The 24326-nt window shown below is 39.4% G+C and overlaps 2 protein-coding genes across 2 annotated transcripts in view; both read left to right on the plus strand.

Annotated features, from left to right (window-relative positions):
• The window catches only part of LOC115730221 (DExH-box ATP-dependent RNA helicase DExH6), a 31118-nt gene extending 15532 nt beyond the window's left edge, over positions 1-15586 (plus strand). Inside the window, exon 15 of the mRNA XM_048270999.1 lies at positions 15327-15586. The gene's annotated coding sequence lies outside the window, so the exon portion shown is untranslated. The remainder of the gene's footprint in view (positions 1-15326) is intronic.
• Positions 8702-15305, plus strand: LOC115730235 (beta-amyrin synthase-like). Its single transcript, XM_030660853.2, has 18 exons — positions 8702-9040; positions 10968-11156; positions 11283-11372; positions 11495-11692; positions 11805-11883; positions 12035-12201; positions 12292-12480; positions 12587-12700; positions 12820-12939; positions 13048-13170; positions 13257-13355; positions 13517-13573; positions 13669-13715; positions 13799-13942; positions 14042-14219; positions 14357-14431; positions 14521-14604; positions 14703-15305. The coding sequence occupies exons 1-18, from the start codon at positions 8840-8842 to the stop codon at positions 14823-14825; spliced, it is 2277 nt and encodes a 758-aa protein (XP_030516713.2). The 5' UTR covers positions 8702-8839; the 3' UTR covers positions 14826-15305.
• Positions 15587-24326: the final 8740 nt, after the last annotated feature.

Raw genomic sequence — 24326 nt, forward strand, 5'->3', positions numbered from 1 at the left:
ACAATTTATGCCTAACTATTTTCATGGATGATGAAAATATTTTACATTCATCCATTTTCATGAGTGATCCAAGCGATTATTTTTTGAAAAATGTTTTCCAAATCTTTGATTTTCCATGAAACAAAGACACACTAAGTAAACAAATGAATTGTCCGTGGCCGATCTTATTAAGAAATGGAGTTTGAACATTTGATAGAGCTCTAGATCTGCAAGCACATTGCACGTTGGATTTGTACCTTGATACCCACATAAACTCGTGCTTGTGCCTTGAGATCTTCGTACGCGCACAACTAATAAGTGAAAGAGATTCGATGCTTTCACATAAATTGAAATTGGCCCCACAGACAGAATATCCTCTAGGCTACTTTCCTCTACCATTTTTAGGTTTATTCGGTTACTTTCCAATTTTAATTTCGATCGGTTTGCAACTAATTTGCATATTAAGATTTGGGAAAACATATAAACCCTCCAATAGCAGGTTTTTTTTTTTTTTTGAAATATCATATTTATTGTGATGTGGATGTCAGACAGGTGTATACTTGTTGATTTCAATAAAAACTTCTTACGAGCGTTTTTTCCATCTACACGGTGGTGGGCACATGGTAAGATCGATCATACCATAGCAAGATATTGTATAAATACCATTGAAAAACCCAAATTGGTGCCCCAACAACGCATTTATCTTAAACTAATTTTCGTCTCACACAAGAGATCCTAAACCGATATCCACGGCATGTTTATCTCAAATTATTTTTCCTTTTACAAAAATTCAAAAACAATACCCGATGCTTCTGACCTAAATATACCCTCCATTAAGATTCGTATGCATCAACGCACATCACATCGGATCTATCTTGCAATCGTTCTCCACGATGCCGACACGCACATACCTCAACAAGATGTTTGACAAAATACTGACGGAGAGTCGGTTTGATTTGATTTTTTTTTTTTTTTTGGGTTGGATGGGTAGATTTGAGTTAACAGTACTAGTTCAAATTTTTTTTTTTCATACTAAAAGAAAGTTAGTTTGGAGTAAATGTGTCATTTGTTATCAATTTTGGATATTTTTTGGCATTGGGGTAATCCGTGTGGCTTTTTAACGGCTATAGCCAGAGCCAATCGAACAACAGATGATGAGTAAACGTTCCCTCCTTCCCTATCGACATTAGCATGAATCTCTTAAACTACGATATAACCACCCCCGCACCACGTCAGTTGCGTTCCAAATTTGGTCATCATGTCCAAAATGATCGTCAACGATGTCTAGCCGGCCCTGAAAGAGCAACAGTCAAAACGGCACATGCTCGCGTCCTAAGCGTCGAGATTTTCCAGTCCGAAAGTATCGGAATTTGCCGGTTGGGATCTCTACAGAAAGTGTTTGGATTTCATTTATAAAATAGTTTTCACTTCACAACTATATTTAGGGCAAAAAACTAAAAATTGTATTTTTTTTTTTTTTTCCCTTCTTCCTCGGCCGGTCACCAAGCCTCGGCAACGGTTGGCGACTGGCCACAAAAGCAGCCAGCGAGCTCGAGCACCGCCAACTTCGAGGCTAGATTCGGCGTGCTTGAGGCCGAGCTCGTCGGCCTCCATGGGCCGCACCAATGGCCAATCACCGGCTGTAGGTGATCGGCCAATGAAAAAAAAAAATTAAAATAAAGTGTAATAAAAAATTAAAATTAAAATATAATATAAAAAAGAAAACATAATATAATAAAAATTTAAAATTTAAAATTTTAAAAATTCAAGAGCAAAATTTCAGAAAGTGTTTTCACCTCTTCAGATTAAGGAATTTACTTTCCTGAATTTATACATCAAAATTTTTGTTGATTGGAAGGTGTTTTCCATTGACTCGTCATTTTTTTAAAATCCAGAAAATCAATTCTCGGGTAATATTTTCCCTGAAACAAACACATCCTATGTCCAATGCGACCCATTTACCATAATTTTTTTTGGGGACATCAACAACCCCAAATCGGTTCCAGTGTGTTACATTTACCTCAAACTACGTATGACACATTTACCTCAGAATTTTAGATATACGTGTTACACACTTACAAGTTTGGGTTTTTACTATCACAAAAAAAAAAAAAATTAGCGTAAATGTGCCACACGGGTAAAAACCTGAGGTTTTTGATTTCACAAAATAAAAACTTACAGTAAATGTTTCACATGTATACAAACTTTGATTTCTTGGTGATATTTTTCCTTTTTTTTTTTTTGAATGAATATGTCTAATACAAGGAGAAAAAAAAGTGGGCAACTGACGATGGTGATGCGAAACACGAGCACATCGGATCGTGCAATTATCCCAGCCAATCCCACGTGCGACAAGACGATCAATATGCTTACCCGAATTTAACAATTCAAACCCACGTTTTCAGCGAGGCAAAGCGTCTAATCTGTGTACGCCGAACAGCTATACTGAAGCCGACTGGAAGCACGCGCTTAAAAAAAAAAAAAATCGCGCGGCGCGATACCCAGCACACCATTTCATGCCGGAACCCACCTGTTATTATGAAAAGGTTCACAGGACTTTGGCGTACCCGGTTCGCCGGAGACGGACAGCCAAAACGGGAAGAGAATTCACGGTCATCAGAGAATCCTCGTTAGGACAGTAAAAACTTTTTTTCGCTTCGAAGGCAAATAATCATAAGTTTTTTCTGTATATATAAAGAGGAGGAGAAGACAAAGTGCCTGGTGTCCGCCGCCAAGTCTTGAAAATGTTGAGGCGCTCTCCATTTTTTAAGGTCCGACGCATCATCATCACCTATGGCAAATTCATGTCCCGATCAGCGATCACTGTTTTGAGCGTTGGCCGCGAACGACAGCTGAAAGCATCATCTACTCACGTCTTTATAGATTTTAAGTGTGAATTTCAGTAAGGTTTTTGACGAAATAAAATCTCATTGAAATTTACAATTTGATATAATAAATTTCACGTAAGATTTCTCATTCATTCAATCTACATACTATTGAAGCAAGGGATATAAAACATTCAACCAAAAATAGTTAACTATTTTGCTTTTTCCAAGGGAGTCGTGTCTTAAGTTTAGGGTTACCGACTATTATATGAAAGCATAAGCTTTTTTGTGTCATTTACCAACTTTTTGCTAATTAAATTAGCAACTAATTTTTTTGTTTTCAATTATCATTTGAGTTGCTAACCTACGTTTATTTTTTTTAGGCCACTAATTTTTTTATCGATTTCATATTCTTATTTTCCTTTCTTATTAATTCTTTCCTACGATTATATCACCAATAATTTTGTGTTACTAACCCTAATTTGGAAAATTTTTCATTATTTTAAAGTATTAACTTCTCTTATTTTTGACAAGAGAAACTTCTATTATATGTTACCTCTTATTTAACATTCTGACCAACACCATATATTTATCAACCATTATTTGAAATCGCCACATCTATTTGGGTGACTTCCTACTTATTCCTGATTAAGTAACTCAACGGAAAAGTTCATAAACTATAAAATATAAATAAATGTTGGAAAATAATTCAAACGAGAGTGTTACCCAAAATCAGTTGATTGATAACTTACTGAAATTAAAGTTGATAGCGTGTCATTAAGAAAGGTAAATAGTTGGTAAAAGATAGGAAAGTTGTCCTAATTAAAATCAAAGTAAACTTGGTAAGTAGCTAAAATAGCAGTTAAGTAGCCCAAAATTAATTGATTACTCAATTTGAGAATAAGTTAGTAAGTCACTCTAATTAATATTGATAATTTATTTTGAAAAGTCGGTAAATGTTGTGCTTTACTAAGAACTGAATTAAAGGTTGTAAATGACAAGAAAATTTTGGTGAATTGCACTAATTTAGGTCGATAACCTCTAAAAGACTGAGTGAATGCAAAGGATTAGCAACCAAGGCAGATAAAAATTAATAACTCGATAGAAAAATTAGTAAATGAGAAGAACCAATTCAACATTGATAAGTAGCTCGAACGAAAGTTGGTAATCTAAAACTAATGGTTAATATAATGGGCAAAAAATTAAATTGGCACTCAAATTTAGGCCAATAATTTCTTTTATAGCGTTATTACATGTGAAACATTGATAAGCTACGCAAACAAAAACGTGATAAGTTAGTATAAAAATTACTAGCTTGCAAACTATAACAAAATTTGGTAAATTCATGAATGAGTTGACAAAGTACCAACAAATTACACGCAATAATAATATTTTCTTATCATTTATTTTCCATTTATTTTCCGGCACTTACGACACTATTTGAAGTTTCTCTGAAAGAGAAACAATCCGTACTTTTTAGTGCAAAACGACACGGTACAGCTCTTTTAACACAACAATCTTTCTCTCAATGCTCTGAGCATAAAGTACCACAGTGTTCAATGGGGTTCGTTTGTACTCATACCTACTTTTGTCTTTTTGGTCGGACCTCATACCTACTTAACATACATAATTTACGACAAATGTAACTTTGTGTGTTTTTCTTTTCCAGGCAACAAGAGGGGAAAAAAAGAACTTTGGGATAAATTGGAAAACTATGAAAAAGGTGTGAAACTCCCTGCAGATTTCCAGAAACAAATTCAGTTTGTAATCTAAACAGATTACCAAAAAGCAAATTGAGTTCACACGTCCTTGTCATAAGCAAGTCTTAGTAAACTAATGACATTCATAGGATTCACAATCGTACCACCACCAGATTTTTGCGATCAAGCAAAAATAAAAATAAAAAATGGGGTCTTAGTGTATTCAATTTGACTGTGACTTGACATTGTCGAGTCTTTGCTAATGAGTGGTCTTAGACTCTTAGTGGCGTGCTTTAAGCTCACCAATCCATCATGATTAGGAGGAAATTTCAATCTGGCCCCTCTTTCCAAAATAAATTGTTTGCAGAAAGACCCATTCACAGAAAAAGCAAACAGGACAAAGAGATTTTCGCTTTTTTTGGGTTGGGACAAAGGACACATGCCATTTACTCGCCCGCCGTTGCCGTCGGCATCGCCGCCAAACCCATCGTCCCTGCTCCGACGACGCAGCCCCGCCTCCGTCCGATCACGGGGTGGTGGAATGCATCAAAAAGAGTTTCCAAATTCTTTGCATCAAACACAAAAAATTCCACCCTAGGGTGGGTCAGCGACGGAAACCAAACAGTGCTTACTCCAGCGGTGGTGCACAAGAAGTAATGACGAAACACCAGTCAAGGGTTTCCCCCTCCAACGCCAGAAATTAATAGTTTCGCCACTTCATATGATCGACCCTGTCCGAAGGGTCTCGCCAATAACATCATCCACGTCGAAAGCAAAGCCAAAAAAAGAAAAAGAAAAAGAAAAAAAAGATCCTTCGAGCATATGGATCATAAAGTTGACATGCCACATGAGTCGAGCGCCGTCTAATGTTGACCTTGGGGCGTGGTGGTCGGGCCCCACCCACGGTCGAAGATAACGAGGAACGGAAATCATCAAAGTAAGCGAGGTCAAGTCTGAGGTGCTCTGCATCGCTCACTCGACGGTCTCTATCTCTCGAGTCAATGCGAACGCAACATCGACGACCAAAGATTGAATCGGAAAGCTATTTTTTTTAAATTAGGATTAGGCGTGCATAACACAAAGAGAATATAGAGTAAGAACGAGAAAGTAAAATCGAAATATAAAGTTTTATCCTAATTTACTTTTAAATTAAATCTACATATAGCAAAAGATTCTACTGTATTTAACATATCATACTTCTCTATTATAACTCTCAATTGCAAGAAAAAGAAATTATACGTATGGTTGTTATTCATGGCGTAACCTCAAATTACCTAAAATATGAATTCAAACTATAAAAATTTTTCATCGTCCCGGGAGCGCCGTCCCTTGTAATCCCAGTTGAGGCGGCCCTCGGGACTGCCACCCGCTCACCAGAGAGCGGAACCCTACGACTTTCCATCGACATGAAGTATCAATTATATGTCAATAATTTTATGCCTCTATTCAACTGCTACTAACAAAGGGCACAAACAGGGAACAGGACAAGCGCGGTCAAAGCACAAATCTCCATAAAAAAATTCCTGGGCACGGCCAGCAACTTTGAGCTTCTTATCTTCATTGCGACGAAACGTGAGGGCGTATTTGGTAGCGAGTGATGACCCCAAGAGTTAAAAAGAAGAAGAAGTTGATCCGAGCATAGAGACAGAGCGATTACCAAGTTTGACCGGTTGAAACGCAGCATGAGTTGTGGTTTTATGCCTTAATACGTCGCGCGATCTCTTTGTTTTCATTTGACGCGGATTGAACTCTTCATTAGGTGAAGGTCTGGGTGATGCCTCATGAGCTTTACGGGTTTCTCGATATCACACGAGCCAGAGATAGAGCTGAGTGATCCAAACAAGGGATGGCCAGCACTCGGCGGGCGATCGAACTTATATCGCGCGCTTAATCGGGTCGGGACGCACGATGAATTCGCGCCTTAACTATCAAACCAATCTGCAGCGTCACGGGTTAATCATTACAAAAAAAATACACGTGTTGTCTTTTTCAAGAAGAAATACTGAAATTACACAACAAGTAAGGGAAGCGGGCGAGATAAAAAAGTAGGTGTAATTTTCTGTTTTTATCGTGCTCGTTCCGTGGAGTTAATGGCTAGTCCATTTCTTTTTTTGGCGTTACGCAATAATGCGGGCAGGACTTGTTTAACCCGTGAAGACAACTACCACAATCAATTTGCAATAATTAATGAAAATGGTGCCCTAGTCATAAACTTTAGTCCGAGAGTAAATGCAGAATTTCTGTTGGCTTTGCTCTTTCTTTGAAAAGAAAAACATCAGTTGTGTGGTAGGGTTTCCGACAAGGAAGTAACATGATTGGCTTATCTACTGATTTAAAGATCATGTATGAACCCGAAAATGCGATAACATAAAGTAATGCTCCATTATTGAAAGAAGTTCAATAAATACCATGATAATGCCTCAGTTTTTAATGCGTGCATTGACTAACCTTGAGTATGATTCTTTATTTTCAAAGCATTAAGGTTGCTAGGTTTTAGGTTTTATCTTCATGCTAACAGAGTTATGTTAAGACAAACTATTGACAAAACTGAGCTAATAATATGTGTTTGAGGTTCTTACACACCGCCCTTGGAAACCCTAACTCGAAGAAATTACCTTAAAAAACAACAGTTGTGCTGGTTATATCTTACTTAATGTCCGCATTTCCCGTGAGAAAATAAAAATGTAATACGTCCGTTCGTTGAAATTATTCAGTTTGATTGATGACCCGGCATTTCATGATAGCACACGACGGAGCCGACAACCTCCATTTTCTGTACCGTTCTGGCGATTGATCTTTTCGAACTTCGGCGGTGGAATGATTCCCATAAAGGCCTTCTTTCTTGCCCAACGGAGTGGTTGGTATTTATTGGCCGTCTTCTTAGGCAAAGCCATAAAATATCGTTGAGTTTTCAATCAATCTTTCCTTGTGAGGACAAAGACACAAAAGTTGATTCTTAATGGTGCCGATTTATGCTGGTGCGTGCCGACTATAGATGCTGATATCAAGGGCTTAAATGCAAAGAAAAAGACAGAAAATGACACGTGGAGGGAAAATTATCAAAAACGTCCTAAACTTATTGTACTTTGACCAATTCACTCATAAATCTTTTTAATTTTGTCAATTAAGTTATAAACATCTTGCATCTGTGCCAATCAGTCCATGCGGTTAACTTTGGCGGGCCGACAATGACGTGGATAATTTTTAATAGTATGTTTTTTCTTACTTTTTTAATAAAGAAAAAAGGAAAGAGAAAGAAAAGAATAAAATAATAAAAGAAAGAAAATTAAAAGATAATTCAAATTCTTCAAATATTATTAAAAATTATTTAAGTCATCACCGACCGACTAAATTGGCACAAATATAAAAGGTTTTAGGATTAAATTGGTATAAAAAAAGATTTATGACTGAATTGATACAAATATAAAAAGTTTATGATTGAATTGATAAAATTAAAAGATTAATAGGACTAAATTGACAGACATATACACACACCAGATAACAATATTTGTCCCATATGCAAGTACACGAATAACCTTTCTTGTCTCGAATAATACACAAAGGTAGAGTCCACTATCTACGACCTTGCCTCCATGCAGGTGCCGCTTCCTGGCTCTCGTTGAAAAGTTAGAAGACAAAAATAGTGTGAGACCTGATTTAAATACGTTTTACATTCCAGTTTAAATTTTTAGGTTGATTTTTCTAATATGATATCGGAGGCGGGTCCTGTCTTAATTCATTCCGTATATGAGGGCCTCCCCGCTCGTAAAATTGGACACACGTTCATTTCACGTATTGACTTAAATTTTTGAGTCGCAATCTTCTGATTAGCATCGAGCGAGTCGACCTAGAAAATGAAAAGCGTAGCTCAAATTCTCTCAAGCCATAAATCTCTCTGCATTATATTCCCTTTTTGTCTTTTGCTTCCTTTCTTTCTTTTGTTTTAGATCATTAGTTGCCACCAACGATCCTTTTTATCTTTGAAATTCGCAGTTTATATTCAAACAGCTACTATATACTTTCCTTTTTATTTTAAATTGAAAGTTTCCAAAGTGCGACGAGGTTCATTTATCTGTTTTATTCCACGTTCTGTCTGGTAATAGCCTTTGTTCTAAGCCAAGCCCGTGGGGCACGTGCTCCTCCGCCCGGTGCTTCGTCGCTTCTATAAAGACCCTCCTCCGCTTCGCTATCTTCATCAAAACTCCGCTTGCTCTTCACTTTCCTCCTCCATTTTCTTGCTGGTCGGTGATCTCCTGAGATCAAGTTCCGGCTCGATCTCTCGGAACCCTAGCCCTTGTTCACTCGAATTACGTTCACAAGAGAAAAAAAAGCAAGATGTGGAAGCTGAAGATCGGAGAGGGAGCGAACGACCCCAACCTGTTCAGCCTGAACAACTTCACGGGGCGTCAAATATGGGAGTTCGACCCGGAGGCCGGCACCCCGGAAGAGCGGGCCGAGGTCGAGGCCGCCCGCCAGAACTTCTATGACAACCGCTTCAAGGTCCGCCCCAGCTCCGACCTCCTCTGGCGCTTCCAGGTATACACACTCTCTCCTTCTCCTCTCTCTCTCTCTCTCTCTCTCTCTCTCTCTCTCTCTCTTCGAGCCGTGCTTGTGTGCACTCGGCCCGCATGCCATCTTCGTCTCGTCGACGGCGGCAATCTAAGGCTCGGGATGCGTATCTCGCTATCGGCTTCGCAGAGAATTTATTTTCCTCGCTACTGACGAACGCCATAAGCAGTAGTAATCTCGGATCAAAGATCTCGTTCGTTTAGGATGTTTGCCTCCCGCTGGAGTTCCTTTCTTTGAGAACTTGATACGATCAAGACCTTCCATAGCTACCCGTGTGCGTGTATTGTTAACATATAACAACATGTCTCGTTGCTTACTTGTTCACGAGCCACGTACCACGTTCTCCATTTCTTCATCTATCTTGTGTTGGGTGGGGGACGATACTGTTGATCTCATTAATTTTGTGGGCTTCACGCATGAGCTATAAAGGCAGCGTGGACTAAACTTTATCGAGAAAATATCCCAACACCTTAAAGAATAGTAACGTCCTACACATCAATTCACTCATCAAGTAAGGTGCCCGAAATTTTTATGGCCAAGGTCAAATGGAGCCAAACTTATTATGTCGAAAATAATGAGATGCCGCCTTTATTTGCTCGGTGTCCGATTTGTTTGGATGCTCAATTTGTCCCCAGGGCTTGAACTTTAGTGAAATGAAGATCAACTCATCGCCATGTAAATCAAACGCTAGTCCGCAAGGAGGAGAACTAGGGTTAAAGAAAAGGATCTGGTCATATTCTGATCGAGTCACCAGCGATGGCTGGATGGAAACATATTTTCCATCAGGTTTTTTGTCGGCACGTCAACTTAGAAAAAAAGAAAAAAATGCCCCTTTTGATTTTGACCCACCAAACCCTAAATAAATAGGTCCAAAGGGCAATCAAAGACCGTAAAGACTATCTCATCAGTTTCCCAAATCAATAAACCACTTTATAAAAAAAAAGACATGGTATTGTTTTCCCAAGCTGTGATATTAATTTACTCTTGTCGTGTCGTGCGTTTTAGAAATTCGTAATGCACAATACGGCATCATAAGTCAAAAGATCGCATTTTTTTGGTGATTTTCCCCACGAAGCCAGTCCAACGTTTTTTTTTGTCTTGTTTGATGACGTAATTTTTTTTTTTTTACTTTCGTTTCTGCAACCTCTCCTTTTTCACCAACCACCACTTTTTTACTTCCGTGAGAATTAGAAGCCATTCCTGGATTTTGCTCTTGCTTCTAAGCAATCATGGTCCAAAAGATGGGACAAAAGAAGAAGATCGCATATGGAGATTAGAGAACAAAGATTGTGGTTTTTTTTTTTTAAAATTTTTAACGACAGATTTGTCAATGTTATCTTTGCTCCAAAACACGACGTGGCCCCGCACCTGATTGGTTAAGTCCAAAAGGGTATGCGGCCGGGGAAAAAAGAAAAGAAAAGAGCAATTCGGACACCATCTCGATTGTTTATTACACGTTAAGACAGAGTTGGGCGTTGCTCAGATTCTTGTGATCAAAATGTTTATTACTGTTGCAGTAGCAGCAGCCGCCATGTCGGCTAGTCATTCTCTCAGGATTCGCTTAAAACTTGTTCTCGGCGTGGACCGCCGCCGTATGACTGTCTGTATGGATATAATACACACAGCGTCAGCGTCAGCACTTTAGATTTCCATCTGGACCTTGGGTTTTAAGTGGGACCAGGGTTGAATATTAAGACATCAGACGGCCAAGATTTATTTATATTTTTGCACTACACTCCCTGGGCCCACCAGGACCTGTAAAACTAGATGGAGCCCACTGTGCCTACTGGGCGTCCGTTGACTTTTGACTTTTTTCCAACGTCCCAATTTTTCTTTTTTTTGGTCGGACAACGTCCAATTAATTTGGCGGTTTTTTTTTTAACCCCGTTTGCAGTACCTGAGGGAGCAGAACTTCAAGCAGACGATCCCTCCGGTCAAGATCGAGGACGGCGAGGAGATCACCCATGAGAAGGCGACCGCCGCCGTCCGGCGTTCCGTCAGCTTCTGGTCGGCTCTGCAGTCCAGCCATGGCCACTGGCCTGCCGAGAACGCTGGCCCCATCGCCTTCTACTTCCCTCCCCTGGTGATTATCCGTCCACCGATTGGTTTCTTCGGCCAAACGACTCGCGTCGTAAAGTCGTACCTTTTTTATTTTTTCTGTTTTAATTGTTCATTGTGATGATCGGAACTGGGATTCGCGATTTTGCAGGTCATGAGTCTGTACGTGACCGGATATCTCAACACCGTTTTCCATGCCGAGCATCGCAGGGAGATCCTCCGCTACATTTACTACCATCAGGTAACATCGAACATCTAAGACCGAACCGCCTCTGTTTTACGAGGTTATTAAAGCTGTTAGATATGGATTAAGACTGTTGCGTCAAGCTCAAGTTTCTGAAAATGATTGGGTGTGTGTTGCAGAACGAAGATGGTGGCTGGGGATTGCACATTGAAGGCCACAGTACGATGATCGGGACGGTCCTCAACTATGTCTGCATGCGTCTCCTCGGTGAAGGTCCTGATGGAGGCCTCGACAATGCTTGTGAGAGAGGGAGGAAGTGGATCCTCGACCACGGCAGTGCCACCAAAACCGCCTCCTGGGGAAAAACTTGGCTCGCGGTACTTTTAAATGCTCGATCGTGATTAAATCTATAACGACTTCGTTCCATTTGAGCGAAATTGCATAATTGCACTGGTTTTTAACGGTTGGACTTGGACATCTTCCTCGTAGATCATTGGCTGTTATGAATGGGTTGGAAGCCACCCAATGCCCCCAGAGTTTTGGGACTTCCCTTCATTCATGAGTCCAGGTGTGCAACTTGCTTGGCTTAATGCCCGAACGAACTTTCTTATTCTCTGCCTCTGACAAGAGGATTCTGTTTTCTTCTATTCGATGCTGAATTGGCTTTGACCGAGGCTTGCTTGTTCTGATTCTTGTTTGCGCTGTAAACTTTATCGCAGCACAAATGTTCTGCTACTGCCGTCTGACTTACATGCCCATGTCGTACCTCTACGGGAAGAAGTTTGTTGGTCCCATCACCCCTCTCATCAAGCAAATCAGAGAAGAAATCTACAACGAACCTTACGATCAGATCTCGTGGTGGAGAATCCGCCACTTATGCGCAGCAGTAAGTTGGATAGATCACCTGTTTTGTCAAGTGATCAAATTGTGATGTAGTCGCACGGGTGTTCTGAATGGATTCCGATGGTTGTTTCAGGAAGATGCACATTATCCTCACACGAAATTGCAGACCCTCATGTGGGACGCTCTCTACTTTGGCACTGAGCCTCTTCTCAAGTGGTGGCCATTCAAGAAGATTAGGGATGTTGCCATTCGGAAAACGATGGAGCACATTCATTATGAGGATGAAAACAGCAGATACATTACCATCGGTTGTGTGGAAAAGGTAATGCCAGTACCAAGAATAAAAGAGTTGAACGGTTTCTGATAAGTTAATGCGCAACGACATGTATGGTGTTTCTAATACTCTGCTATCTAATTAAATTGAACAGCCACTGATGATGCTTGCTTGTTGGGTCGAGGATCCAAATGGGGAAGCTTTTAAGAAGCATCTAGCCAGAGTCCCAGATTATGTCTGGGTTGGGGAAGATGGAATTAAGATGCAGGTTTGTCTTTATAGCTACCGAAAACAGAGCCGTCGAAAGAAAATCTTTAGCCTTTTGGTTTCTTAACATAAAAAAGCTACTCAATTTGTCGAGAGTTTAACACTTTCCGATTGTTGCAGAGCTTTGGAAGTCAAGTGTGGGATTGTGGTCTCAGCCTTCAAGCGTTGCTTGCTAGCGATCTCATTGATGAAGTTGGCCCCGTCCTTAAGAAAGGACATGAATTTCTGAAGGACTCTCAGGTGTGTTTTAGTCCTTGAGCTATTTCTTCAAAATAGTTGAGGAGTTCACTCACCTTCTCTCGTTAATCATAAATTTGACTGGAACTGTTTTGTCTGTAATTCGAAAAGATCGACCGAAACCCCTCTGGAGACTTGAAGAAAATGTACCGTCACATTTCCAAAGGTGCATGGGCTTTCTCAGACAAAGATCATGGATGGCAAGTTTCGGATTGCACAGCAGAAAGCATGAAGGTGAACAATTTTTTTCTCCAATGTTCAGGTTGAATACCGGACTTCATCCAATTGGCTATTCCTAACCGAGTTCTCTTTCATTCCAGTGTCTCCTTCTTTTCGCTATGATGCCGCCGGAAATTGTTGGAGAAAGGATGGAACCTGAAAAGCTATATGATGCTGTCAATGTTATCCTCTCTCTACAGGTAATAAGTGAGTTACATTGCAATTGACAACTGATCCATGTTTAAGAAGGGGAAGGAGCATGTGTGAAAGTTAGAAAGTTCTGCTTAATCCTCCGTAGTCCTCTGTCTGAGGACATTGGACATGCATCAGTGTCGCTAATAAGTATCGACAAATTGTACAGAACAAGAATGGTGGTATGTCAGCCTGGGAGCCATCAGGAGCTGGATCATGGCTAGAGGTATTTGCTCGATTTTCTTAAATTTTCCTTTCAAATTTCTTAGGGGTTCCCTGGCTATCGGATAGTAATCTTTCTTCTACTTGTTTCTACTTCAGTTGCTTAACCCAGTGGAGTTTCTTGAGGACCTCGTCATTGAGTACGAGTAAGTAAAGTATAGACCTCCATACATTGTGGATTGTCTTTGGCTTTGTGACTTAGTCTGATGATTAATCAAATTTGATATAGGTACGTGGAGTGTACTTCATCTTCAATCCAGGCACTACTTCTGTTTAGGAAGTTACACCCTGGGCACAGGAAGAAGGAGATCGACAGGTTCATTGCGACTGCTACTCAATTCATTCTAGACATTCAGAAGCCCGATGGTTCGTGGTATGTTTTATCTCTGGATTGTTAGATGTGTGAAATTTTACCAGTTTAGGTTTAGAAATGGTCCAACGGAGATAAACTCAACGACAACCCCTTATGCAGGTATGGCAACTGGGGCATTTGCTTCATTTATGGCACTTGGTTTGCGCTGGTTGCCCTGGAGGCCGTCGGCAAGACTTTCGAGAACTGTGAAGCAGTGCGCAGAGGGGTTGAATTTCTGCTCGACGGTCAGAATGAAGATGGCGGTTGGGGAGAGAGCTACCTTTCATGCCCCACAAAGGTTGTTTTCAGTCAGTTTCCTCTTCAAATCAGTAATTCGTCTGTGTCTGTCTGTCTGTCTCTATTTCCCAGTGTTCGGACAGTTTGTTCCATCACTTCTCTTTGACTAACCGGATCATTTTGTGTTATTTGTTGCAGGTTTACAAGCCTCTTGGTCACACAAACTTGATACATACGTCACTGGCTATAATGGGTTTGATCCATGCTGGGCAGGTCAGTTGTTAAACCGCTATTGAAGCGTTATAAACTTTTTGCAGTAACTCCAGAACAAAAATTGACATTTGTGGCGACGCTTTGATTAGGTCGAGAGAGATCCCACACCTATTCACCGTGGTGCAAAGATCCTGATCAATGGTCAACTGGATGATGGCGATTTCCCTCAACAGGTACGTCTCGGTCTCATTAAATTTACAGCGTTTGGAGAAACTATAAATGGAAAATATCAGTGACATTCAATTGCTGACATGCTTCTTTACGTTGGCAGGAGCTGATGGGTGTGTTCATGAGGAACTGCATGTTGCACTACTCGGCCTACAGAAACATCTTCCCCACCTGGGCCCTCGCGGAGTACCGCCACTTCGTTCCCTTGCCTTCCAAGGGACACTAGATCAGCCCGTTCCATCCACTGCATCCGGGGAAAAGCAGAAATACAGTGACTTGCCAATTCAAAATATTCAGCAGCCATTTTCTTCAGCTACTAGGAGTGCGCAAGGAAATTGTCCATCTGAAGTTTCTACTGTAGTGTGCCACGGTCCAAGAGGTCCCAAAGCTGGGTTTTCTGCATCCTGGAAAAAGCAGAATACTAAGGGCTTGTCAATTCAAAATATCCAACGACCATTTTCTTCAGCTTCTATTAGTGGGAATGAGAAACCTCCATCTAAATTTTCTACTTCAGTTGGCCAAGGTTCGAGAGGTCCGATAGCTGGGGTATCTGCATCAAATAAGAAGGTGAAAATTAATGGCTTGTCAAGTCAAAATAGCCAACAGCCTTCAGTTTCTATGAGTGGGCATCCTAAATCTCCAGCTAAAGTATCTACTTTAGTTGGTTGCGGCTCAAATATGTACGGACCTTATGGTCCAAGGAGAGATTCTCTTAAGAGGCAGCGTGGTAATGGCTCTGGTTAAGGTGGTGATCAACAGTTGGACAGAAGTGCCTTGAGCAAAGTAATTGATGGCATGAACCTGGTCCTGGTTGCATTGCAAAAGGAGTGGAACTAATGGAATCAATGACGGCCGCTGAACTAGCAATGCTTCCCACACATGAAAAGCTTGAACAGGTCATATTTGGGGCTTTTAACCACAGTAGAAGATCCTGACAGGTGTTGATGCAGTACTCCGTACCTCGGCTGAAACTAAGATGTCTGGACCCAAAAGATGCAAGTCGCTTCAATCCCATTTGAAAGGTCCAGTAACAAATGAAAAGCTCGGCGGGGTTGCATCTGTAATGAATTTTGCATTTTGACTCTGGGTTGGGACACATCTGTTTTTTTTTTTTTTTTTGGTCAGAAGGGACATCTGTTCAGAATGCTGCTTCTTGCTCGTGCTCTCTTCGGGCCTTCTGCTGTTCCTTGCTTCAACTGTATGCTGCAATTTTCTTTTGCATGGGTGTTATTTATAGATGAAACCAAGTCTGCTCTTTCTTTCGCTCTTTCTGGTCAACGATGACTGAAGTCTGTTACTGTTGGTTACAGTAGAATTATAGTTTCTATTCTATTCATATCAGAAATGCGCAAAAAGAATGTGATCTGATAGGATTTGTATTTCTTTTCTCTCGTGCATTTCTGCCTTCTTCCTTTGATCTGGACAGATAGTTGCAAGCTGAGATCTAGCTTTCCCTTGCGCAAGGGAAATGAGATGATTTTGAATTACTCATGGACGGAGTTCTAAAGTTTTCATGAGCCTTTCGAAAAGGCTCTGTCTCGTGCCATGAAATTGCAGTGAGAAGATTGCTTGTGTGGTTCGGTCTGGTACTTGTTTCTCGAGGTCCACCTCTGTTATGTCGTTACCATGGAGAGCAGAATTCGATGCTGAAAACTGTGTCTAAGTACCACCGCTTGTCGACCGGGATCACGAGGCATGTACACGCCCGTTTCTCTTCACCAAACGCTGCAAGTCGGTATGATGAACTGCGTCTTGCATCCGTTAATGTTCAGGCCATTCTCGTTCTTAAGTGTGCACCTGGGTATATTGACATAATGAACTAACATGACCAATTTGATCGCTTGATGCACCACATCAACGTGCTTATCCGGCAATGGTGAAAAACTTTCCGGTGGCATCGAGCTCAAACTTTCGTGCTCTTTGATGACGTTGCCTCGCATTTGGTGGATACGTAGGTAATTGATCAAGACAAATGCGACATCGTAGACGAAACTTGATAACTCCTCTCCTAAAAAGTACCTTTTGTTCTATGTCGAAGCAATTAATACGCGAGGGTGGTTCGGTTCTGTAGATCATTTTATCGATCCTTCTTTTCATGGTCTGAAATTTTTCCAACTTCTTTTATTAACGGACGGTGGAAGTTGTCTGCAATGGTCAGAGCTTCTAAGTTTTCTTAAATCTATGCAACTAATTTGGTTAGAACTCGAGCGTTGGGTTTAGATAGCAACGTGGTTTGCTTTCATTGTAGTGGGCACTTGAAGAGTAAAATCATGAATCCCACCCGGCCGACGACGTGGCAGACGGCGTTCTCGATATCATTCGGGGAGGTAGATGAGTTGAAGTGCGTGAAAGCTAGCCCGAATGACCCGACCCGTCGTGCCGGAAAAAAAGAAGAAGGAAAAATCCACCTTTGTGCGAATAGAATTAAATTGATCCACAAATTAGATCGTTAGGTGTGAACATAATCAAAGTCCGTAGATTGCGATCCCCACAAATAAAATCGTGAGGTGTGAACATAATCAAAGTCTATTGATTTCAGGTTCCAATCAATCCACCTTTGTGCGAATAAAATTAAATTGATCGATTTGATGTGGCGCCAATCTCTCTCCCTCGAGGATCAAGATATTTGTGGGCCTACCCTATGTAAAGAATTATATTATATTTGTTAGATAGTATTTCCTTTTTTTTCTTTTTTGGGGTCAAAAGTTATTTATGAGCACGTGAAATAAACATTAAGTTCCATACACAATTTATTGGTATCAAATCCAGCTGGATGAAATTTATCTGGAAAATATGACATTCTAGCAAAGGCTGGCTTGTACATGCACTAACATCGAAAGTTCAGGAGAAAAATTTTCAAAAAAGTCCTAAATCTATTTTACTTATGCCAAGTCAGCCATAAACTTTTTATATTTGAGCCAATTCAATCTTAAACTTTTTTTAGTGTCAATTCAATCCAACAAGCCAACTTTGCTCGGTTGGGGCTGACATGAATGCTAGCTAGCGATGGCGTGGATAATTATTAATAAAATTTTAAAAAATTAAATTAATTTTTTTCGTTCTCATTTTGTCTTTCTTTCTTCTATCTATAGCTAATAATTGGTGAGGCTCGCCATTGCTAGGCAAGGTCAATCTCGCCGGCCTCATCGATCGGCTAGAGGTAGAAGAAAGAAAGAAAAAAGAAAAGAGAAAGAAAATAAAAAATAATAACTCAATTTTTTTAAAATATTATTAAAAATTGCATTGATGTCGACATCAGCGATGGTCATTCAAAGTTAGCCGGATGGACTAAACTGGCAAAAATACAAGAGGTTTAAGATCAAATTGGTACAAAAAAGGTTGATGATTGAATCGGCTTAAATGTAAAATGTTTATGACTGAATCGGCAAACTTAAAAGGTTTGGAATTGAATTGGAAAAAATGAAAAATGTTTAGGACTTTTTTGATGATTTTCCCAAAATTTAGGACTATTTTGAAGAGCTTTGAAAGATATTTCATCTTTGGCTTAAATAGTTTCTCAATAAATCGAAAAAAGAACCTTGCAAGATCCCTTCCAAAATGATCAAGTCTAGATTCACATTTACAGAGACGATGCTGCTGCTCCTTTCGATTGATGCTGAATCGCTACCTAAGAACAACTGGTCTACCAATTTCACTGTAGTGGCGTGCTCAAAATAACATCAATCTGCGCACTAGGGTTTTGGGCCAAAAATTGTTCATAAAGCCCTAAACTTATTGTACTTTTGCTAATTCAATCCTAAATATTTTTAATTTTGTCAATTAAGTCATAAACTTTTCAAGTTTTTCTGGTTGAATCCATCTAACTAATTTTGGTCGAAATTTGCTTATGTGAACGCCAATTATTTTACATGGCACCCCCAATGCTAACATCGATATTTTTAATATATATATTTTTTTTGCTTTTCTTTTCTTTAATTTTTTTTTTTGTACAACTATGCACGGCGAGGTTGCCGACCACCCTCACTTCCATGTAATTACCGGCCGTACAAAGTAGGATGGCCGGTGTCAACATCAACTATTGGCCGGATGAACTCAATTTGTAAAATTTGAAAATGTTTAAGATTTAATTGATAAAATTAAAAGGTTTAGGATTGAACAAGTAAAAATGCAATATATTTAGGACTTTTTGGACAATTTTCTCCTTTTGGACTGTCCGTTAAAAGTTAAGCCTCTTAAATATACACTTGAAGAACTATATAGGAATGATAGACAAGTATGCCAGTTTTCCAGGAACAAACATTTGCTTGATTAATAAGAAAAGGAACTTGGAAAATTGGAAGTTCATAATTGCACATATTAATTAACAGGTTAAGCCAAGTAAAGCACGTGAATTGACTTTTCATCATCTTCTTTTGTTTTCTTTGTAAACTTGCCATGGTGATCGGGTCCTTCGTTTGTTTTATCAGGCAATAATCTCCTTTAATAGTCTGTCATTGACACCAACTCCTCAAAACCCTGCAAAATCCAACTTTCGACGTTCAACATTTTAATGATAGTCAAACCCTTCTTGAAAAGCAAAAGCAAGCAAGGAAGTGCAATTTTTTTTTTTTAAAATCTGTTGCATTTTTACCAATTCAATCATAAACTATTTAATTGTGCTAATTGAGTCCTAATACATTTCACGTATTTATCAATTGAGCTCATCCAACCAATTTTGACTGGAAATCTATGATGTGAACGTCGACCTTCCTACACCGCATAGCACAACCAATGTTGAGGAGAATAATTTTTAATAAACCGTAATAACCTTCTTAGTTAAGAAACGACGGCAGTAAATTCATTCATTACGCAATCCGAAACCTGCCTACATGACTCACTCTTTGCCTTGTTCTTTGTATCGACAATCAAAATCACCATTCGTACTCCCGATCTTGATTATTTCCGACTTGATATAATTAAACCAATTGAATACGTAATCATCGTGACTGATTGTCAACTTCGGCTCCCGTGAAAATTTGCTGGACTGAGAGAAACTTTTGACGGCTCGAATGGTTCCATTTTATTATATATTATTCCAATCAATTTGGCCTGTCTTTAGGGTTTCTGGATCTGTCACTTCAAAGTTCAAACTTGTACCGCGACGACTCGGCACTGATATTCACCAGTCTTCTCCAATTTTTCCTCGCCTGGACCGCTGGAAATGGGTACTTAATAGCACGTGTAATCACTAAAGTCCAACCAATCTTTACTGACTGTATTGAAAATCACACATGGGAACATATAAATTAGATCTTTAACATGGGCCAGGTCTCAAGGCACGACAGCTGAACATGTTAGTGAGACCAAAAAAAAAATCAGATGGACTATATGAATTTGATGCCACTTTAAGTTAGTTGTGGTTGGTAAAGACTTTCAACATTAATGATGGTGCGTAATTGACCGAGATTATATGATAACTAATGAAGATGCTGAAACTAGTTTCCCAAAAAAAAAAAAAGATACTGAAACTATGATTTAGGAGACATGCTTAGCCCTCCGGTTTTTATGTTAATCAATACAATCAACTATGAAGGAACTTTTTGGTCCTTGATGGTAGACGAAATAAAAAATGTTTGAGGGAACTCCAAGAAAGATAAGATATCAACTCATAGAGATCTAGGCAACTTGAAGTTGCATTCAACCATTTGCCAAAAAAAAAAAAAAAAAGGTTTTATGTACTCTTTCGATCAAAAGATTTCTCAAACGATCATCTGGATCATTATAAGTAAAGAAATGGACCATCCGTAGCCGACCTTATTGACAAATGGAGTTTGAACATTTGATAGAGCTCTAGATCTACAAGCACATCGCAAGTTAGACTTGTACCTTGATACCTACATAAACTTGTACTTGTGTCTCGAGATCTTCATGTGCGCATAATCAATAGAGATTAGATGCTTTCGCATAAATTGAAATTGGCCCCGTTGACACAATATCCTCTAGGCTACTTTCCTCTACCATTTTTAGGTATATTCAGTAACTTTCCAATTTTAATTTCGGTTTGCAATATTTAGATTTGGTAAAACATATGAACCCTCCATGAGCAATTTTTTCTTCTTCTTTTCGAAATATCATATTTATTGTGATGTGGATGGCAGATAGGTATATACTTGTTGATTTCAATAGGACCTCTTACGAGCGTTATTTCCATCTACATGGTGGTCGATGCATGGTTACATCGATGATACTATAACAAGAAGTCGTATAAATACCATTGACAAATCCAAATCGGTACCCCTACGAAGCATTTATCCCATATTAATTTTCATCTCATAAGAGAAACTCTCAATTGATATCCACGACATGTTTATCCCAAATTATTTTTCATCTTACAATACCCGATGCTTCTGACCCAAACATATCCTCCATTAAGAAGCGTATGCATCAACCGATGTGGGATTTTCACATCGGATTTATCTTGCAATCGTCCTCCGCGATGCCAACACGCATGCAGCTCAACAAGATGTTTGACAGAATGCTGACCGAGGGTAGATTTGAGGTTTTTTTTTTTTTTGGTTGGATGGGTAGATTTGAATTACTGGTTTAGTTTTTCCTTTTATACCATAAGAAAGTTAGTTGGGAGTAAATGCGTCATTTGTTATCAATTTTGGATATTTTTTTCGAATTGGGGTAATCCGTGTGGCTTTTTAACGGCAGTCATACTACTAGATAGTTTATCGCCGATGCGGTAGCCAAAGCCAATCGAACAACAGATGATGAGTAAATGCTCCCTCCTTCCCTGTCAACATTAGCATGAATCTCTTAAACTATGATATAACCACCGCTGTACCTCGTCAGTTGCGTTCCAAATTTGGTCATCGTGTCCAAAATGATTGTCAAGGATGTCCGGCCAGTCCTGAATGAGCAACAGTCAAAACGGCACATGCTCACGTCCTAAGCGTCGAGATTTTCCAGTTCGAAAGTGTCGGAATTTGCCGGTTGGGATGCCTACAGAGAAATCGAGGATCGTACCTATCGTTTGTTTCAACGACAACCAGCCAAGGGAAGAGAAAAATAAAATAAAAAAAGATAAACTAAAATGTAATAAAATATTAAAATAAAAGAGAAAATATAATAAATTAATAAATTAAAATATTAAAAAACTCAAGAGCAGAATTCCGGGAAGTATTTCACCTCTTCAAATTGAGGAATTCACTTTCTTGAATTTTACACATCGAAATTTTTGTTGACCAAAAAGTATTTTTCATTGACTCGTCATTTTTGGCGAACCAAATGAGCGAAAGTCCCTGAAAATCAATTCCCGAAAAATACTTTCCCTGAAACAAACACACTCTATGTCCATTGTGACCCATTTACCTTGATTTTTTTGTCACATCAACAATCCAAACTGATTCCGATGTGACACATTTACTTCAAATTGCGTATGACACATTTATCTCAAAATTTAGGATATATGTGTTGCGCGCTTACAAGTTTGGGTTTTTAGTGTCACAAAAAAATAATTTTGGATAAATGTGTCACACGAGTAAAAGCTAGAAGTTTTTAGTTTAAAAAAAAATTATGATAAATGTGCCACGTACATATAAGTTTGATTTCTGTCATAGAAAAAGATTGTGATAAAAATATTACAGTGAATATAATTTAAAGTTCTTGGGGAAAATTCCAAAAAAAGTGCCTAAAGACTCTCATTTTCTCAAATAAGGGTATGAAGTGGGCTTTGTTTTAAATAAGATCCTGAAGTGCCATTATTGTATCAAAGAACGGCCTAAAGTGGCTATAGTTGTTTCAAATAAAGGCTTGACCTTGCCGGTTGGCTAGTTGGCCAAATTTTCTAGTTGATTAAGGGCATTTTTGTAAAAACATAAATTTATTTTATTTTTTGTTACATTAAATTAAAACAAAAAAGAAAAATAGAAAGTCAAAAAAAAAAAAAAACATAGGCGGGAGAACCGACCTCCCGCCTATAGTCGCCACCCCATCGGTCGTTGGCGCCTCGACGAGGGCCGATGACCCCTCCGACCAAAGGCGAGGCCCTCGCTTGAGCTGGAAGAGGGCGCAGTCATCGGCCGGGACAAGAGTGGGGTAGGCCATATCACAATTCCATCCATTTCATATACCTTTGGTGTCATTGACATAAGAGATGTTGTTTCTAGTTTATATCTTTCTATTTCTATATATTGAAATTCAAAAAATCATCATCTAATAATCCAGAAAAGAAATCGAAACAGAAAAAAGGAGGTTTGTTCCGCCTTGCTCCAATCCCGGCCGATGGCCGTGGCTCTTGCCGAGGTGCCGACGACCCCGATGGACATAGCTACCGCCCCATCGATGGTGGGGTGACGGCCACAAGCGGGAGGTCAATCCTGCCGCTTGTGCTATTTTTTTTTTCCAGATTTTTTAAATATCTTAAAAAATAGAAAAAAGGGAAAAATAAACTAAAATAGTAAATTACCAAAATGCCCTTAACTAAAGTAACTCATGCATTTTTTTAAGACTAATATAATCACTTCAGGCCCTTATTTGAAACAATGTGCACTTCGGATATTTTTTTTTTAGATAATGATGACGTTTCAAATCCTTATTTGAGAAAATGAAGGCACATATGACTCTTTTTTGGAATTTTCCCAAGTTTTTGGTGACTGTTTTCCCTTTTTAGAATGAATATGTCTAATACATGGAGAAAAAAAATGTGGGCAACTGACAATGGTGATGCGAAACACGAGCGCATTGGATCGTGCAATTATCCCAGCCAACCGCACGTGCGACAGTACGATCAATATGCTCATTCCCCTACTTTAACAAATCAAAGCACGTTTTCAGCGAGGCAAAGCATCTAATGATTTGGCCAGAAAAAAAAAAAAAAGCATCTAATGTGTTATTATGAAATTGATACCAAAGCCGACTAGAAGCACGGGCTAAAAAAAAAGCATCTAATGTACATCTATACCAAAGCCGACTAGAAGCACGGGCTCAAAAAAAAAAAAAAAAAAGAATCTCGTGCGACGCGATACCTAGCATACCAGTTCATGCCGGAATCCACCTGTTATTATGAAATTGATATGTTGTGAGATCCCAAAATCGAATAGCATGTTTATAAGTTTCATGTAACGCGGTGCGGCGTAGCGCGACATTTTTTTTTTTGTGAGAAACGAATTTTTTCGTTTGGAATTTAGTTAGTATTCGATTATTTTTTGCAATTCCCGTCCTCCGTAACTAAATCCCGTACTTTCATCATCGATTATTCCTCTCCTCTTCTCCCCTTCTCCGCACGAGAAAAAAGGTCCTCCATCTTTGACAGCGGACAGGCACCCACGGTTCGGAATGTCTCTGTTTCGCCAATTAGTATTCTTACGGAAAGGTTCTCCGAACTTTGGCATATCTGGTTCGGCCAGAGACGGACAGCCAAAACGGGAAGAGAATTCACGGTCATCAGAGGATACTCGTTAGGACAATAAAAACTTTTTTCGCTTGGAAAGCAAATAAATATAAGATTTTTCTGTATCTATAAAGGGGAGGAGAAGACAAAGTGGTTGGTCTCCACCGCCAAGTCTTGAAAATGTTGGGGCGCTCTCCATTTTTGACGGTCCGACATCTCCACCGACGAATTCGTGCCCCGATCAGTGATCACTGCTTCGAGCGACGGAGGCAAACGATAGCTGAAAACATCATCTTCTCACGTCTTTATAGATTTTAAGTGTGAATTTTAGTAAGGTTTTTGACTAAATAAAACCTCGTTGAAATTCACGGTTCAATTAAAAAAAAAATT

Source organism: Rhodamnia argentea, chromosome 10 (assembly GCF_020921035.1).
Source record: "Rhodamnia argentea isolate NSW1041297 chromosome 10, ASM2092103v1, whole genome shotgun sequence".
NCBI classification, from domain to species: Eukaryota; Viridiplantae; Streptophyta; class Magnoliopsida; order Myrtales; family Myrtaceae; genus Rhodamnia; species Rhodamnia argentea.